General features: G+C 35.9%; 1 protein-coding gene across 2 annotated transcripts in view; it reads right to left on the bottom strand.

The window, feature by feature from the left end:
- The window catches only part of LOC145689855 (carboxypeptidase B-like), a 107,069-nt gene that overhangs the window by 53,020 nt on the left and 36,273 nt on the right, over positions 1-17,776 (bottom strand). The window contains exons 2-3 of one of the 2 annotated variants that reach the window (XM_081764119.1): positions 15,644-15,853; positions 362-452 (exon numbers count right to left, since the gene is read on the bottom strand). In XM_081764119.1, the coding sequence (XP_081620245.1) occupies positions 362-452; positions 15,644-15,853 (301 nt within the window). Of the gene's footprint in view, positions 1-361; positions 453-4,774; positions 4,926-15,643; positions 15,854-17,776 lie in introns of those variants that run through there. The other variant, XM_081764120.1, reaches the window with a different exon arrangement.

Consider the following 17,776-nt stretch of genomic DNA (forward strand, 5'->3'; position numbering starts at 1 on the left):
AGGGATTCCAGCGAGCTATATGCTTGAGCGAGCGTATCTAGCATATAGCAAATAAGTTTCAGAGGTTATTTTCCGGGGAAGACAATAAGCATAAGGGGATTGACTACAAAAATAATGATAACCCACCTTAAACACAATCAGAGATAGACTTCTTGGTGGGGAAAATTTCAAAACTCCGGTGGGGGATCCAGGATGCGTCCTGAAATCATCACTGGCAGCTTTCGTTGCGGAAGATCCGTGTTCGATTCCCGGTAGGGATATTTTGCATCAGGATGCACAATATTATTTTTACTTCATGACACATTTTTATGTACTAACATTGTTACATTCTACGTATAGTGTACAGGTAAAAATCACTCACCTCTGATAAACTGTGATATCTATCGAACGAAATAGTGGACTCCAAAGCAATTCTTGATCGCGATTGCAGCGCCATTTCTGCATCTACTGCTCTGCAAAGAATCAACACATTTCTTAATAAAATGACAAAAACTGTTTTTATTCAATAACAACAGACAAATAGGAAAAGTGAACATAATAACACATCAGTATACCGTAACTTTTCTTGCTACTTTCCGCCATTACACTGCTAAAGTCAGGCTCATTTTTTAGGTAATTTACGCTCCTGGGACCAAGAAAATTTTGCGCCTCTCCCAGCTTATTTGATGGTACTCAGTATAAGACTACGGCTGCGTCCGCTTAGATTGAGCCATCGCACAATGACGATGCGAGAGGAAGCAAGGGGTAAGTGCCCCCGGTGACATCGCCTGCCTTCCAGACAAATATTAATTTCGGTGTACAGAAATAGCTGCCCCCCCAAAAAAATTCTCTGGTCCTCTGCTTACCTATCCCCTCGAGATATTAAAGCTAGCGTCGTCACTGATCATACCGGTTCTACCATAAGGAATCTGCTTCTTCTTTATACATATCTCTTGCTTTACATCCCTATGTAGCACTGATTTTATTTAAATAATAATATTATTATTATTATTATTATTATTATTATTATTATTATTATTATTATTATTAATAATAATAATAATAATAATAATAATAATAATAATAATAATAATAATAATAATAAAAAGGCTCTGCTATCTTCTACAATTGAGTATGAACTGCAAGAGCTTCTGATCCACGAGGTTCCGGATTCAATTCCCGGTAGAAGATAACTTGAACGCATTATGATGGTTCGGATTCCACCTTAAACTGCAGGTCCTCATCTCATATAGCCTCGATGGTGAAAAGAGGCGATAAACTTCGATGAACAAAAACAAGTACAAAAATCCGGCCTTCCCTGTTAATACGCTCCTTCAACTCAACACAGAATTCAATTCCTTGGTACATTGGATTCCTGATTCGATTCCAGCTCTTAGTTTTATTGCAATCGTTGGTTTGAGAGGACAAATAATGTTATTGGATTTTAATTTAGAAATTTACAAGCAGAATACCCGTTTTTCGCACGGGGAGAATACATTTCATTTTGGACATAAAATACTAATGGGTGATGAATTTGGATTAAAACTACAACGATATGTTGTATTTTTAATTGTATTCTTTGGGCAAAATGTGTGATCTTTTCTATAAAATATGCACTAGCCAGCTAGGTTAAAAAGAAGAAGAAAAAGAGGCAACATATCTTGTTATAAATCAATGTATGTTTTGTTGTTTATATTTTACCAAGACTATGTGTTTATATATGTTACTATGGAAACAGAAGCAAGGTTAGACATATTGACAACTACTTTTTAAGAATCACAAAGTTTATAAAAAGAAAGTATAAAATAAACGACATTTTGCATTATGTCAATTTAGTTTATTCATTGTGGCTCAATAAGATAATATAATGTTAGAATCAGAACTAAAACAAATATAACAAAAGTATATTGTTATAAAACGGCATTGGAAATATCACTGTTTATCTCAGCGACCCCGAAAACTATGAATTCGACATTAATATCGGCCATTTTCGATCATTTTTAAATATCACCTCCCTCCCTCACTCCTAAGTTGCATCGTCAAAGTGAAATGATACAAAAAAAAATTCCAGGCTTGAAGTTCATCTATGTGACAAATTTGATCGAGAACCTTATTTTTTATGGTATACTCTTTCAAGTAAGTAGCTTTTAATCAGCGAAACATCAAAACTTCGATGTAAAAAATACTGTAAACTGTTTTATAGGTTATGATTACCCTCATAATCAATAATTAAGAATCATGGTTAAATAAATAAATAAATAAATAAATATATATATATTACTTTTACTTTTCAAAATATCTTTTTGTAAGAAACATGATTACATTATGCTACAGCAACTATCATGTACACTGTAAAAATCCTACACTTCTTGTGTGCCTAAACTGCAACGAGTTTTGATCACTTCATTTACATGTATATCTGTGTGCAACAGGAGTGAAAAATATGTACAAAATGTGTGTGAAATGTGCAGAAACTTCCAAGGGTGGAACTAGTGCACATTACTCACACGTTTCGTACACACTTCACACTCCTCCTGTTGCACGCACACACATACACTAACATACACCAAAGTTTCGGACCTAGGCCTAATAACGTTACTTTCGAAGTAGGGTAACAGTTACTTTTCTGGTGCAAGTAACGCGTTACTTTTTAAGGGAAAGTAAAGTAACTTGTAACGCGTTAAATTTTTACAAGTAACTTACCCAACACTGCCGCATAATGATACATTTAAGTAGGTTAAATTGAAATTTACTCTTCAGAGCAAGTTCTCTGGATTGTTTTGTTACAACCAACTCCAACTTTCTCTACAATTTTTCATTTTCTTGGGTGGGGAGAGTGATAAGTGTGGAGTGATTGCTCCCACGTATTTGGGAGGGGGAGGGAAGAGAACCTTCGCACTAACAACTAAAAAAAAAAATACACCAACATTGTCTTTGAGCCACAGTGGCTCAGTGCTGCAGCACTAATCTCTGGTGCGTAGGGTCCGTAGTTCGATCCCAACTGGCGCCCAGTTGACTTTGTGATGGACGAACACCGTGTGCATTGATTGCCTCAGAGTTCTTCTGTCTCCTTCACTTTCTTTATTCTCCAATTTCATTCAGTATCATCATCACCGTCTCCTTTAGCGTTGTGCATAATTATGAGGCGTTAAACTAAGAGAAAAAGTGTCTTGAAAATATATATATTTTCCTATTGACAGGAACGTACGCAGGAATTTATTTCGGGAGGGGTCTAAAGCGTTTTGGGGGGTCCAAATACGAGGCTAAATTATATGAAAATTTTTAAAATTACCCCTAAAAGTAGACTACATTTACAAAAAAAGTCGGGATTTCGGGGGGGGGGGTCCGGACCCCAGGACCCACATCCTGCGTACGCCCCTGCCTATTGATTCTCATTGAGTTGTCAATTTCATTGTCACTCAACAACTGCTAAACATTTACCCAAATACACACAGAACATTTCAATTGTAGTCGGAATTTGCGTACTATGTATCCTTGCTAACATATTTTTTCTTCTTCGGTATTTGGAGGGAGGCCACAGTGGCTCAGTGGTAAAGCACTTATCTCTGGTGCATGGGGTCCAGGGTTCGATCCTCTACCAAGTAAGTTCGTGATGGATTTTCTCGGGATACTCACATTTCCTTCCACTTTAACATTCCACCAGTTTTTCCATCCTCATTTACCGTACTTGCTTGAATCGTCGTCTCCCTTAGCCTAAATGGCGTAATCGTGAGACGTTAAACTGAAAGCTTTCTTCGGTATGTGTTTAGCTATTCCTTTTTCTACGATTAGCGTCATTGAATTCCACTCGTTATAGTTTATCTATAATGTCATTGACAAAATTACCAAGAAATTTGTGTAAAAATTTCGTTGAAAAAAAGTAATTTCTCCGTGTCTATCACTCGTTTCTAGCTGTTTATTAGATTTCTGCATTTCGTGTTTTTTTCTTCAAAGAATTAAAATAAACTTAAGACAAAACATCTGTCATAAATATATAACTTGTATTTTTTATATTATACTAGCTGAATCTGCGCTCTCTACACAGCGCATCACTCACATATGAGCATGAATTTCCTCGTCATTCCTCACAACATCAGTACATGCCCCTTTACAGACACAAGTGAAAGACATCTTGATAAAAATCGGTAAGGAGTTTCTGATTCATGTATGATCAGTGTTTTCTTTCTTCTTGCATGCAGTATGTAATGAACAAATACATTAGATCATAATTAATTATAATGTCAGTGATATATGGCGTTCATTGGGCAAAACACGCTAAAGATTCATCTTAGACTAGAGAAATGGTTATCCTTCGTTTTTCATTGTCATTTGGCCATGAAACAAACGCCGCAGAGATATACTAACACCGTATACAAATGTGTGATGTTGGAATGTATAACTTGTAGGATATAATGCTTTTTAAAATTTCAATATTTCCAGTGTACCCCTGAAAAACGTAATAAAGAAATAACGGCCATTTTTTGAATATTCAATTAGAACTGAACAATTTACACAAAATTTCCAATCGATCAGTGAAAACGGCATCTTTCTAGAGCTTGTGGTTTCCGAGATATCACTGCCAAACGAACCGGCCACAAACATATAAACTTTTCTTGACCACAAACATGTAAACCTAGTATTTTAATATATAAATAGCATATAATGGCACATTGTGGTCTGAGGGAGCAACAAACAATTAGCGAGGGAGGGCCCACTATCCGTTCCGTGATTGCGACTCTCCCACTATTGCTTTTAAACTCCATTGCCATCCTGTTCATTAACAAATTTACCTTACCTTAGCGTTAAGGTGTGGCGCCAGCATTGAAACATTTTTAGCAACATGTTATAATTGTTTAACAAGCTTCTGCACTTAGCACAAATGAACGCGCAACGAGAAACAAAAACTGAAAATCCCTGTAATTTTTTTATATCTGTAACTAGTAATTTATTTTTATGGTTTCCATGAAAACAAAGAACATACATTACATTATTTAAAAGAAACAGATTAAAACAGAAGAAAAGGAAAGCAAGCGTAATGTATTTAGTAAAGCAAATGTTTTACACAACACGCATAGAACAAACACGTAAGAGTGTAAGAAGGATTAGCTCGTAAATTTTATAACACATAGGATGCAACGAAAGAAAATGAAATGAAATTTTTGAGTTTTACATCGAACGCTTATGCCGGTTAGGCTAAAAGAGACGGTGATGATGAGAGATGAATGAAATGGTGGAATGAAGAAAGTGGGAGGAAACGGGACAACCCCTAGAAAACCCACGCACACGGTGTTTGTCCACCACAAAGTTCACTTGGCGGGAGGAGGGTTTGAACCCAAGACCCCAAGCACCAGTGGATGCAACGAAAGAGTTCCTTTTACAATTAATAACTACAATCTACTTTTCAATACCTCCAATATATGTTTTTTATCAGGGAAAAATCTTGGGGTGAAGGAAATTCCCTCCTTAATATTTTTGGAAGAAAATTTCCCCATTCGTAACTTGCTTAGTGGGAGTGAATAAAATCACACTATTATTAGAAATTGACGTGTTAACTACAGTAATTGATGTGTAATTAACATGTATTCCACATGTGATTAATGAGTAAAGTATTGGTTTTTCGTATCCCTAATCTTACATACGAGGGATCATTAAAAAGTAAGGTTACAAAGCCTGCAGTGAAAAGTGTATACATTACTTCATACAACCAATACAGCCAACAGATAGTACATACATTAGGTTATTTTCCGACATAGCCTACATATCGGTTGATGTAGTTGTTGCATTGTGGGATGAGTTTGAAGATTTCCTCCTCGCAAAAAAAAAAAAAAAAAAAAAAAAAAATCCTATCCTTGTGTGTTCAACCACGTTGTCACGAAGTGTTTCACTTCCTCGACTGAAGCAAGGATGTTATAAAATAGAGGATCTCCCCATACAACAAAATCGTGAAGCCATACGTCACAGCCTCGCCACATCTACTCTGCCCATTCCGCGCCACTAACATTGCAATGTTTCGAGCCAACAATCATGGCGGAAACGAGAATAGTCAATCAGACCTGCCGGTTCAGACGATGCTCGGTTGTTTTTTGGCTTCACTGAGTTCATATGATAAAGATACATATGGGCAGATCCTCTATTTTATAACATCCTTGGTCTGAAGCGAAGCGACGCCTTCCAAGATACTCCTTCAAGTGCAGAAACAGGTGAAAGTGCCATCAGATGCCGTGAGCTGTGTACAAATCTGTTGATGCCGTGCTGGGTCGGCCACTGCGTTCCCTGTCGGTGACGTTTTCTATACCAACCGCAGACCTTCGACACCATTCTGCGACATGCTAACAAGACATTACAGGCTCTCCGTACACCTCTATCAGCTCCCGGTGAATATCAGCCACAGTTACATATTTCGCTCACAGAAATTGAATAACTGAGCGGATTTCTTTGTGAGACCAGTTTTCCATACGAGTCGCCATTTGTGTTTACCTACACTAGCGTTGTAGGTGGAGGAAACTATACACAGTTGCCAACTTCATGTATTTCCTCTATAAGAGACGAAACTTCAGAAATATCGGCCTTGTAATATTAGTTTCTGATCCTGCCTGGCAGTTCAATAATCATGGATTTCAAATATTTATACTCTGTATGTACGTGGAAATATGTCAGTTTTTTTTTTTTTTTTTAACAGTTGTCTCACCCTCGTTCTACACACATACACACTTCAACAATTGCGACTTCGCAAGCTGTTTAAATTCTTTTTCTGTATCCTTTGAAATGAACTGGGATTTAAATGGTTTGATTTCTTCTTTAAATCAATGGTAGTGATGTATTTAAGGGGGGGACTTCCGCTTAAGCCCCCACCCCTCGAAATTTTATTTACTATTTTAAAGTAAACGAAATATCTTGCAGAATTTTCACATTTCCAGGAATAAAGTTAGCAAAGCCCTCCCCGAAACAAAATCGTAAATGCGCCACTGATCAATGGGAATTAAATTTTCTTATAATTTTTATTATTTTATAATCAAATTTTTTTAAGTGCTATGATTTTTTTTTTTTTTTTTGTATAATGCAAATTCATTTTGAAAACGCAAGACATTTTAAACTTGAATAAAAGGTGTCTTCCAACTTGTGACAGTCCTATTAGCGACAGGAACTGTTAACTATCCTATGAGCGACCAATTCGATCTGTTAATTGTCCTATGAGTCACCGATTCGTTCATACTAAGATAATGGAAGAAGATAAGGTTCTCTCTTCTTTAACTTGTTTCATGCTAATGTTATTTAGAACCTAATAAAATCTACTATGAAAAATTTCGCTCTACCTAAATTTAATACGTGAGAATGCTCTCATTACATTAACAATCTTTTATACGTTTTTCCTAATATTATATTTTTGAATTAATTTCTATGAATACATTGACTCTTCGCCTTTGTATATGATTCTAATATAATTAAAAAATTCATGTTAAAATGATACGGAGCATAAGTTTAGATTGAATATGTTTATGGCATAAGAAAGAAATCAGAGAGAGGTAGGAGCGCCCGAAGAAAATTTTCTAGAGGGGCATCCCCATGGTTGCTGTATCACGTCTGGTATATCTGGTATTTAATATACGTGGCTTGCTATATTATGTATACATTTTTGTGAGCCAGGGGGGCGACCCCTGCCTTCCCATCGGACGCCTATGGAAAAAAGGTGTTCGCTATTTGAGGATATCAAAGAAATCTAAAAACACGGTGTATTCGAAGAAATTATTACACAAGTTACAAATCTCTCGCAGGACTTAACAGTTCGGCTAGTTATAAGGGATTATTTCAGATTGCTACACGACAAACTTTTTTGTATAAGTCAAAACAAGGGAGGTAGGCAAATTAAGCAATTAGTTTACGTTTTAGTAGCTTACAACAGGGGGAGGTAGTTTAAAGAGTTTGTTTACCTTTTGGATTGTTTGGAGTGAACTGCATTATAATTAGTGGAATTGGTTGAGAATAGCCAATCAGATGTAAGGGATCTCAAAAGCTGTCTTTTATCATTGACATTTTTTTTTTTCATTTTATTCATAGAGTCTTAGGAAGTCTAAAAAGTAGATAGTTGGCGAAACTGTTACACGTTTAAGTTTTTCAAAATAAAATATATTAATATGCTTAGTGAGTAATTAGATTTGAATCAAATTAAGTACAGAAAACAGAGCTTTTCAAGAAAGGGGATATTATAACTGGATTTTCAATAATTACATAGGAATATACTTTTCATGGAAATATCCCTGTTGTCCCGTTAAGTTATTTGATATGTTTTATGGCAAATCTAACTCAATATTAAAATAAGTTTTATTTGCACTCACCGTAGAGGAAAAATATATTTGACGAACAGTATCACTGGAACGTACATATTTCATACCAAGGTTGTTCGGGCGCTAATAACGCCAGAGGCAAACATATTTTACGAGATGGAATCATATCATCTTCCATCATCTCAATGTAAATGAATCGGTCGCTCATAGGACAGATAACAGTTCCTGTCGCTAATAGGACTGTCGCTTCTGGGACTAATTCGAATAAAATACCAGTAACATCACATCACTAAAATTCCGTTGCAATTAAAAGAAAATAGAAAAATACATGATTTTCCATATAAATAAGTGAGCTTAGAAGCAAACGTGATGCAGATATTCAACATCGTTAAATATCTTTGTTAAACTTAACCCAGTCTATTTTGAATTTTAATGTCCTTTTATCCTTATGGTTGCGGTAACGGGTACGTTTCTAAACTACTTGAGTTAAATAAGTTCTTTTATACAGCCGGCGAGCCTGAAAATCCAACTATTGCTTACTAGTTAATATCAGCGTCGGGTGGGTGGTTTCTAATTACATTGTATTATGTATAGGACTTTTATCCACAGCGCTTAGGTCTGCCGACTCTGCTCACAGCACGGTTTAAAACCATATGTTGTTCATAGATTTCTATAAGAAAATTTCCCTCGACTGTCACAAAATTTCCCTTTTCTTAACAAATTTTCCCTGGTTTGTTGAGTATCCCATTCCTATGACAGAAGTTATGTGATAAGATTAATTTAGCTATATTAAAGGAAGTGCCAACCACATTTCTTTTATTCATTTGGTTTTTGGTTCTATTTTTCCTTTTCTTAACAAATTCTCCCTAGTTTATTGAGTATCCAATTACTATGACAGAATTATGTGATAAGATTAATTTAGCTATATTAAAGGAAGTGCCAACCACATTTCTTTTATTCATTTGCTTTTTGCTTCTATTTTTCCTTTTCTTAACAAATTCTCCCTAGTTTATTGAGTATCCAATTACTATGACAGAATTATGTGATAAGATTAATTTAACTATATTAAAGGAAGTGCCAACCACATTTGTTTTATTCATTTGCTTTTTGCTTCTATTTTTCCTTTTCTTAACAAATTCTCCCTAGTTTATTGAGTATCCAATTACTATGACAGAATTATGTGATAAGATTAATTTAGCTATATTAAAGGAAGTGCCAACCACATTTCTTTTATTCATTTGCTTTTTGCTTCTATTTTTCCTTTTCTTAACAAATTCTCCCTAGTTTATTGAGTATCCAATTACTATGACAGAATTATGTGATAAGATTAATTTAACTATATTAAAGGAAGTGCCAACCACATTTGTTTTATTCATTTGCTTTTTGCTTCTATTTTTCCTTTTCTTAACAAATTCTCCCTAGTTTATTGAGTATCCAATTACTATGACAGAAGTTATGTGATAAGATTAATTTAGCTATATTAAAGGAAGTGCCAATCACATTTGTTTTTTGCTTCTATTTTTTAAGTTTTTCCTTAACTTTCTTTACAAAAAAAAAAAAAAAAAACACACACACACACAAATACATCTAAGGTAATTGCTGGTATATATGCCAGTGCAGCTAAATACGCCAAGCGTTCGACGAAATCCCTTAGACTGCGCCTCCAAAATGTGCCTGGTCTTGGACAAATTCAATTTGACGAATATTCCGAGCAGGGTTGTCAACCGTCCCGATTCTGTTGGGACTGTGCCGATTTCCGACTTATTTGTCTCGCGTGCCGACCAAACACTCGTCGGGACGCATATTGTCCCGATTTATCGATTTTCAAAGTTAATTAATATTTTACTGGGCCATTTTTACAAAGGAATGAGTTATTCTTTTACACACACAGTTTTATGTATAGAATCAATTTAACAAATTTGTGTTTTAATTTGACTCATCAAAAAATTGTTAGTAGCTCGTTTTTATTTTATAATTATTCAGCTGATTATCCAGCTGATTATGATGGTACTACAGGGTGATATTCTTAAAACTCAAATACTTAATTTGGGTCTAGAATTTCTAACTGAAACCCGATTTTGATGTGGTTGGTGGCAAATGATCAAGGAAGAATGGGAGATTTATGGGACTATCTCTACTGGTTTAAATTCATCCGGGGTAATATCGTCCATGCTTCTGAAAAAACAGCAAATATGAAGCCATTTTTTTTTTTTACATAGAGTCCATCATGTGCTGAATGTCTGGGGGGGGGGGAGCAGGAGTTCTGCAACACCGACTGTCCCATCCCGGTTTTTTCTTTAAAAAAGTTGGCAACCCTGATTCCAGGAGACAACGCTGAGATCGCCACGCCGCGCCGTGCAGTATTGTTTGCTTCAGGAAGGTTCCGTGGAAGGACGTTAGTATTTCAATAAAGGTAAGAATCCGTTATTAGTACCGTGCTAACTCAGAACATTACCGAATGTTTACAGCAGTGTACGCCTTATTTCGTGTCCGTCTAGGAACACTCTGTTTTGTAAGTGTAATTTAAGTATTTGTGATTCTGTAGCTACTAAATCAATACCACATATGGTGCAGTGAAATACACCAGGGCTTGTGCAGGACTGACTGCAGAAGACGAAGATGTTTTCATTTGTCCCACATGTTCCAGGTAATATCGATGTAGTTTTTCTTTTTAAGTCACAGTACAATGATATTGTTTGTTTATCTTTTTATGGACTAAAACTTTTCAGTTTGGAACTTCATTTCAACTTTGGAGATTATAGCTTTTACATTTTATGTTCTTATCTTCACCTTGCACTTTGGTTTTTCTATTTTTTTTCCTTGCTTCACCCATGTTATACAGTAATATTTGAGTTCATATAATACAGATAATGTAAGCAGTTGCAAGATTTATTACAGGTTTCTAGTAGTATCTGGACTTGGCGTAATTACCTGCACGTGTTGGTAAATACGCCACTTTGTAACACTTTTTTCTTTTACCTTGGGTACAAAATAGAAATGAGTTGCATCATTCCCACATTTTTTTTTTCTAAACGTGGAAAATGCTATTCTGCAACGAACATGGCGGAGCTATTTACCTGCACCTACCTTAGATAACAATGGGTGTAAATTATGCTACTTTCAGCACGAACACACACATACATACACTATAGCTACTGTAATGGTTTATTTCTGAAAAAACAGAGAAAAATATAAGCATTTATATTGGTCAATAAGTCAGCGTGAGTATTTCCCTGGATGTTCATGTTTTATCAAAAAATCCCTTTTCTTTTTTTGGCCAAATTTCCCTACGAAATTTCCCTAAATTAGGGAAATTTTCCTCAAACTACGAACACTGCCGTATGTTCAGTTACTCGTTGTTATCTGAAATGGACGAATCAAAACATGAATGACTTCAATACAAAACGTCACAAAACTGTTAACTGAGTATGTCAACAACATTGTCTAACGTAATTCCTCCCCAAAATTGCCAAAATTGCCAGACACAACCGCAAGTGTGAAGAACACTAGTGGACCCGCGGCGGTCGAGCAACCGCGTGGACGAAAGGACCCTTCGTGAATATCTTTATAATAAGTAAATAACATACTTAAAAAGCTTAGAAAGCAAACCAGTTCTATCTACAAAATGCTATTAAATGAATTAGTGAATGTATTAAAACCGTTAAAAGAAAATAAATCTGAGTTTGAAGTTTAAGATGAAAGATACCGAAATTTATGCATTATAGGTCTTGAATACAATTATTAGTTCCTGTAATAGGATTTTGTAGATAAAACTATATGGTATGTATTCAATGATTGATTTGTAGAAGTTTAGCGTGCCTTTTCAGCAACAAGAATTACAGTTTAAATAAAGTGGAAGCCAAACCATCGTAATATGTTCAAATTTGATCTGCTCATCCATCGGAGATTGAAGCCGGGATATCTGCAACTAAGAGGCGCGTGTTAGTAACTAGACCAGCAGGGCAGACTTTATTTATTTCATTGCCTTTTCTCCAACGTAAACAAAGAATAGTCAATTAGGATCATAAATAGATATGGCGTTGTATCTACAATGGAGTGCCGCAAGGCAGAGCACTGAGTCCTCTTCTCTTTGCTCTTTACATTAATGATCTCTCTAAAATTATGACATATTGTAAATACCATATTTACGTGGACGATTTTCAGTTACATGTTTCTTTTCTCCAAGAAGATATTAGTAATAGAAAGGAAATAAATGGCAATTTAAGAACAATCAGCGACTGGCCCACGGCTCACGGGTTAAAATTAAATGCAACAAAATCCTAGTTGGCTCCCCAAGAATTCTCTCTTATATTAGCACCTATCAGTTCCCAAATAAAATTGCCCAATACTGTTATTCCATTCTCCACAACCGTCAAACATTCGGAAGTTATACTAAACTAAAGTTTCTCCTGGTCAGATCAAACAAATGGAGCTTATAAAAGAGAGTTTGGTGTCTTGCATACATTAAGTCGGCTTAGAAATTTCTTACCGATATGTTTAAAGATCCAACTTGTGAAGGTAGCTACTCGTGTTTCCACATCTTGACTACTGCGACTCAGTTTAATCTGATCTTCGAGGTAATCAAACAAATCGCTTGCAAACAGTGCAAAATGCTTGCATTAGATTTATTTTCTATTTAAACTACAGTGAACATTTCAAACAATTTTATAAAAAAAACCGTCATGGCTGACTTTAGTAGAAAGAATAAATTTACATAAGCTTACTCTCTCGTACAAAATATTTATTACGTCAGAATCAGAACTACTGTATCTAGCACGTAGATTCTTATATTTATTGGATTTTCACAATAGGAGCACTAGATCACGAGACAATTTCTTGCTTTCCATACCTAGTCACAATTCGGGCTCGTACTCCAAATCCTTCACAGTAGAAGTTCTCACGTCTCTGGTACAGTTTACTTCAATTAATACATAGTATTTCAACAGTTGCCAAATTTAGAAAATCTGAGAATTCCTTTATCTTAAACGAGGATAAAGATATTAGTGGCTCATAAGGCATCTTCGTATTACCAGATTATTTATCTATGAATGATCACACAATTGATTAGTAACCCTTATTAATTTTTACAGCTTACAGCTTATATTACCGCTATATACAATACTAGCCTTTAGCTAGCTGGGGTCTCCGCCCCCAGACCCTCGCGTTTGCTCGGCCTATGACCTCGCACCTCTTAAACCTACAATTCTACCAAATTTCAAGTTTCTTTTCCTACTTCAACTATCTAAAAGATAAGATTTTTTATCCCAAGAAAACGTCCATTTAAGTAACATGGTAATTTTTTTCATCCTCCATTAGACCCCTTAAAAACTAAAAAAATATACACTATTAGCAATTTTCCTGTGGGTTAGTACCGGAAGGCTATAATCATGCCAAATTTCATCATTTTAATCCTACCGGAAGTGCCTAAACATTTTGGGGTGTAGAAGATGTAGCATATAAATAACATTGGAAAGTTTTTCAGTTCCCCGTAAAACCACTCCACAGTTGGAATTTTTTGTTTTTGGTGACTTACTTAGGTAACGCTAACGAAAACCCACAAGCATATCGAATTTCAAGTTTTTATTCGAGTTCTGCGTAACTATCTTGGCAATTTTCCTGAGGTTAGTCCTGGAAAGCTACAATCATGCCAAATTTCAACTTTCTACGTCAACCGGAAGTACCCCTTTAATTTATGTCAGTTCATGTAGTTTTACATATAGTTAGGATTAGGATTTGATTCATGTTTCTCTATGTTATTTTTGTTTTTGATTATTTTTTGTTTGTTTGTTTCTTCTCTTGTATTTTATTTCATTTTATGTTCTGTAGTATTTAACTATTTTCTTAAATAGCATATTCTTTTTTATGTGGTTGAAATCAATTTCTTTTGTAATTTTTGTATTTTTTGAGTATTAATATTTTTAAAAAAAAACAACTATGCATGTGGTTAAGTGCTCGGAAAAGGCTGCAGAGCCATAATTTCGCTACGCAAAAGAAGTCATCAACCAATAAATAAAATTAATTGATGATTAAAAAAATAATGTTATTCATTGAAGCGAAAAACAGATGGGGTAGTAGAGACCTGCACGGGCCGAATTTTTCGGACCGAGCCCAATCCAGCCCGGGCCCGATAAATTTTAAAAGTTTTGGGCCCGATCCCGGCCCGATATATATTTTTTTTAAATTAGCTCGAGCCCCAATCTTTCTCAAAATTTAGTATTAAACTTGACCTAACCCTCAGAAACATTTTCTAAACTCTGGTTCACAACCTGACGCTTGCCTCCCGAATGGTACCATTGCCTCCTAGAACTTTGTCTATCATCGAGAGAACAAAAACTCCATTTCCTGTGACAAAAATCTAACTTAATTGATTTTTAGAATAAAGTGAAGATGGCAATATTGTTTAGCGACAGGCAAAACTTTTCCACCCCTTCTTGTAATATTTTGGATTCAGTGAAGGTCAAGGTCAGAGCTCAATCTACAACGCAATGCCTGCAATTCTCTATAGTGAAAGTGGAGCCGCTAAGCAACACAAACTGTAAATAGCTATTGCATTCTTTGTAACATTTTTCACGGGCACACTTCTTCAACGTTTGGCTTTATTCCAATTATCGTTTAACGAAAGTCAATAATTATTAAAGAATTGCAATTAATCGGCCCCAGCCCGGCCCGACCTGAAGAGAAATCAGTGTCGGCCCGCCCAAGCCCGGCCCGTGCAGGTCTCTATGGGGTAGGGATGAACTTAGTTAGCTAAGAGTCTTAAAGAACATTTGAAAGAAGGGAAGGGACAACCGCTCCATTTATAGGTTTAGAAAAGACCATAGCAAGAGTTGCGTGAAATCCAATCAGAATGTTAATTGCACTCTGAGACTACCCGATATTTAATAATACTTTCATTCAAGTGGTATTAGGCCCTATTTTTTGGAGTAATGTCGAGGTGTTACTTTTAAGACATTGACAAATTCTACAGGTCGTCAAATGGGGGGCCGCGGTGGCTCAGTGGTAGAGCGTTCATCTCTGATGGATGGGGTCCCGGGTTCAAACCCTGCTCCTGCCAAGTGAACTTTGTGGTGGACAAACACCGTGTGCCTGGGTTTCCTCGAGGTTCTCCATTTCCTCCTTCTGTCTTCATTCCACAACTTCATTCATTTCTCATAATCACCGTCTCCTTTAGCCTAGCCGGCATAAAACTCATAGTTTTCATTTCATTTCATTTTCGTCACTTAAATGAGTCATCAACCAGGTTCTTCGAAATCGGTCAAACCATACAGGTAAGTTGAGCATAGAGCTTGCTTAAAATTACAAATGTTCTCTCAAACAACGGAAGCAAGATTAACAAAATCGTAAAATAATAATAATAATAATAAAATAAGAAAAACACTTACTTCTGTACATCGTCCATCATTATCGAGTAGGAGATGTTATGTCGATCCAGGTAGTCCAAGAACTCTTCTAAATACTCAGGTGCAACCATTACGTCTGCCTGTCTTCCAAGAGAAGGTGTTGTCCAAAAATCTAGATCCGAGTGGTAATACATAGTTGCTAGATATTCCAGGGTGTCATTATCTCGTACAGGAATACGAATAACTTTGTATCTAGAGGAAACAAAAAGAATGGAAAATAATCCAGTTTTATTACTATTAACCAACATTTTTAAATCCATAAATAACTATGCTAAAGATTAACCCTTAAGGGATCCGGGTTTTTTGGAGTATTTTTTAGACTTTCAGTCAAGCAGCTACTGCATCGTTACTATTTATCCTAGGATCATGGTTCATACCTCATTCTCTTCAGAATGAAGCTGGTTTTCAAATGGTATCACTTGCATGCCCATATCATATACCAGAAGAGGGAAAATTGATGTCAAAGGGAAAATTTCGGAGGGATTTTTTTTACAATTTGGGCCCCTCTGAAGGGGCCCTGTGTGAACGTAGAGATCTAAAAAAATCTGATAAATAGTACTTGGTAGACTGAATGTGTGTGCCAAATTTCAAGTTTCTATCTTGAATACTAAGGGCGAGAGAAATTTTATCAGGAATCCCCACAATGCCCCAAATTACCGCAAAAGACCATGATCTCAGGGAAAAAATTTCCTGAGACATCCCTAATTACCCTAGGGTCATGTTTCGCCCATCATTCTCTTCAGAATAGAACTGCCTTTCAGACGGTATGCCTCACATGTATTTAAGGCGGGAAAATCCCAAAGAAAGGGATTTTTTGGACTAAATATCCCTTTTTTCAACTTTTACCCCTCTGAACCCCCCTGTTTTAACACAGAAATCTGAAAAATATCTGGTAAATACTACTCGGTGGACTGAATGTTTGTGCACAATTTCAATCTTCTACGTGCAAAAATAAGGCATCCAAAATATAAATATATATATATACCGACAATGTCCCATATTCCCCTATACAGAAGTATATTTCGATAAAAATTCCCTGAGACATCCCTAATTACCCTAGAGTCATGTTTCACCCATAATTCTCTTCAGAATAGAACTGCCTTTCAGACGGTACGACTCACGTGTCTCCATTATGTATCTAAGGCGGGAAAATCCCGAAGAAAGGGATTTTTTGGTAAAAATATTTCTTTTTTCTGCCCCTCTGGATCCCCCCTATTTTAACGCAGAAATTTGAAAAAAAAAATCTGGTAAGTACTACTCGGTGGACTGAATGTTTGTGCAAAATTTCAATCTTCTACGTGCAAAAATAAGCCCGCCAAAAATGATGAACATAGGCTTAATAAGAGAAAATATATATTTTAAAATTATGACGTCATCACCTCCTATGTCTGGACGCAGGAAGGTATGAAACCATACGTAAGGTCTTTACAATGCCTCTGGACTTTGAAAAAAAACGGTCGAAAAAGCTCAAATACAAGAGTTATAATGCAATGTACCATGAAACACCCGTATGGTGCAAATTGTACCATATCGGATCCCTTAAGGGTTAAGAATTCCACATATAACTAGTTGGGTACTATTTTAAGGACAGTTGAATATAGAATAACTGGAAAGTAAGCAGTTTAAAATGAATACTAATACTAATGAAAATACTAATTTTTGCGATAAACTTTAAAAAAAAATCATAACGTCGGACCATAAATGAGTATGTACTGCATGTAAGCAGAATCTATTTTGGAGGGGCGCGGTCTTGAGCCCGGTCAGCCCCCTGGCTACGACGCTAGTTTAATTATTTTTTTAAAAAAAATAAATAAAAATTCTTGTTATTTCAGAAGTGCAACGCATCACAAGAATGAAAATAAAAATTTTAAATATAATTTTATCTTCTGCATCAGAACTGCCTCTAAGTTGGAAAGAATGATTGCGTTTTATTACTTAGATTACGCTCAGTTGTCCAAAGATGGATATATGTAGACCTCAGGGCCGGCTCTACCATATGCAACACGTACATTTGAACTGAGCGGCAAAATCTGTCATGTGGGTAACATTCATAAGTCCTAAACGGCATAAGACCTACAAATATACGCACCAGATCTAAATTTTAGGACTTGTGCC

Source organism: Thermobia domestica, chromosome 7, assembly GCF_964235325.1.
Source record: "Thermobia domestica chromosome 7, izTheDome1.hap1.1, whole genome shotgun sequence".
Lineage (NCBI taxonomy): Eukaryota > Metazoa > Arthropoda > Insecta > Zygentoma > Lepismatidae > Thermobia > Thermobia domestica.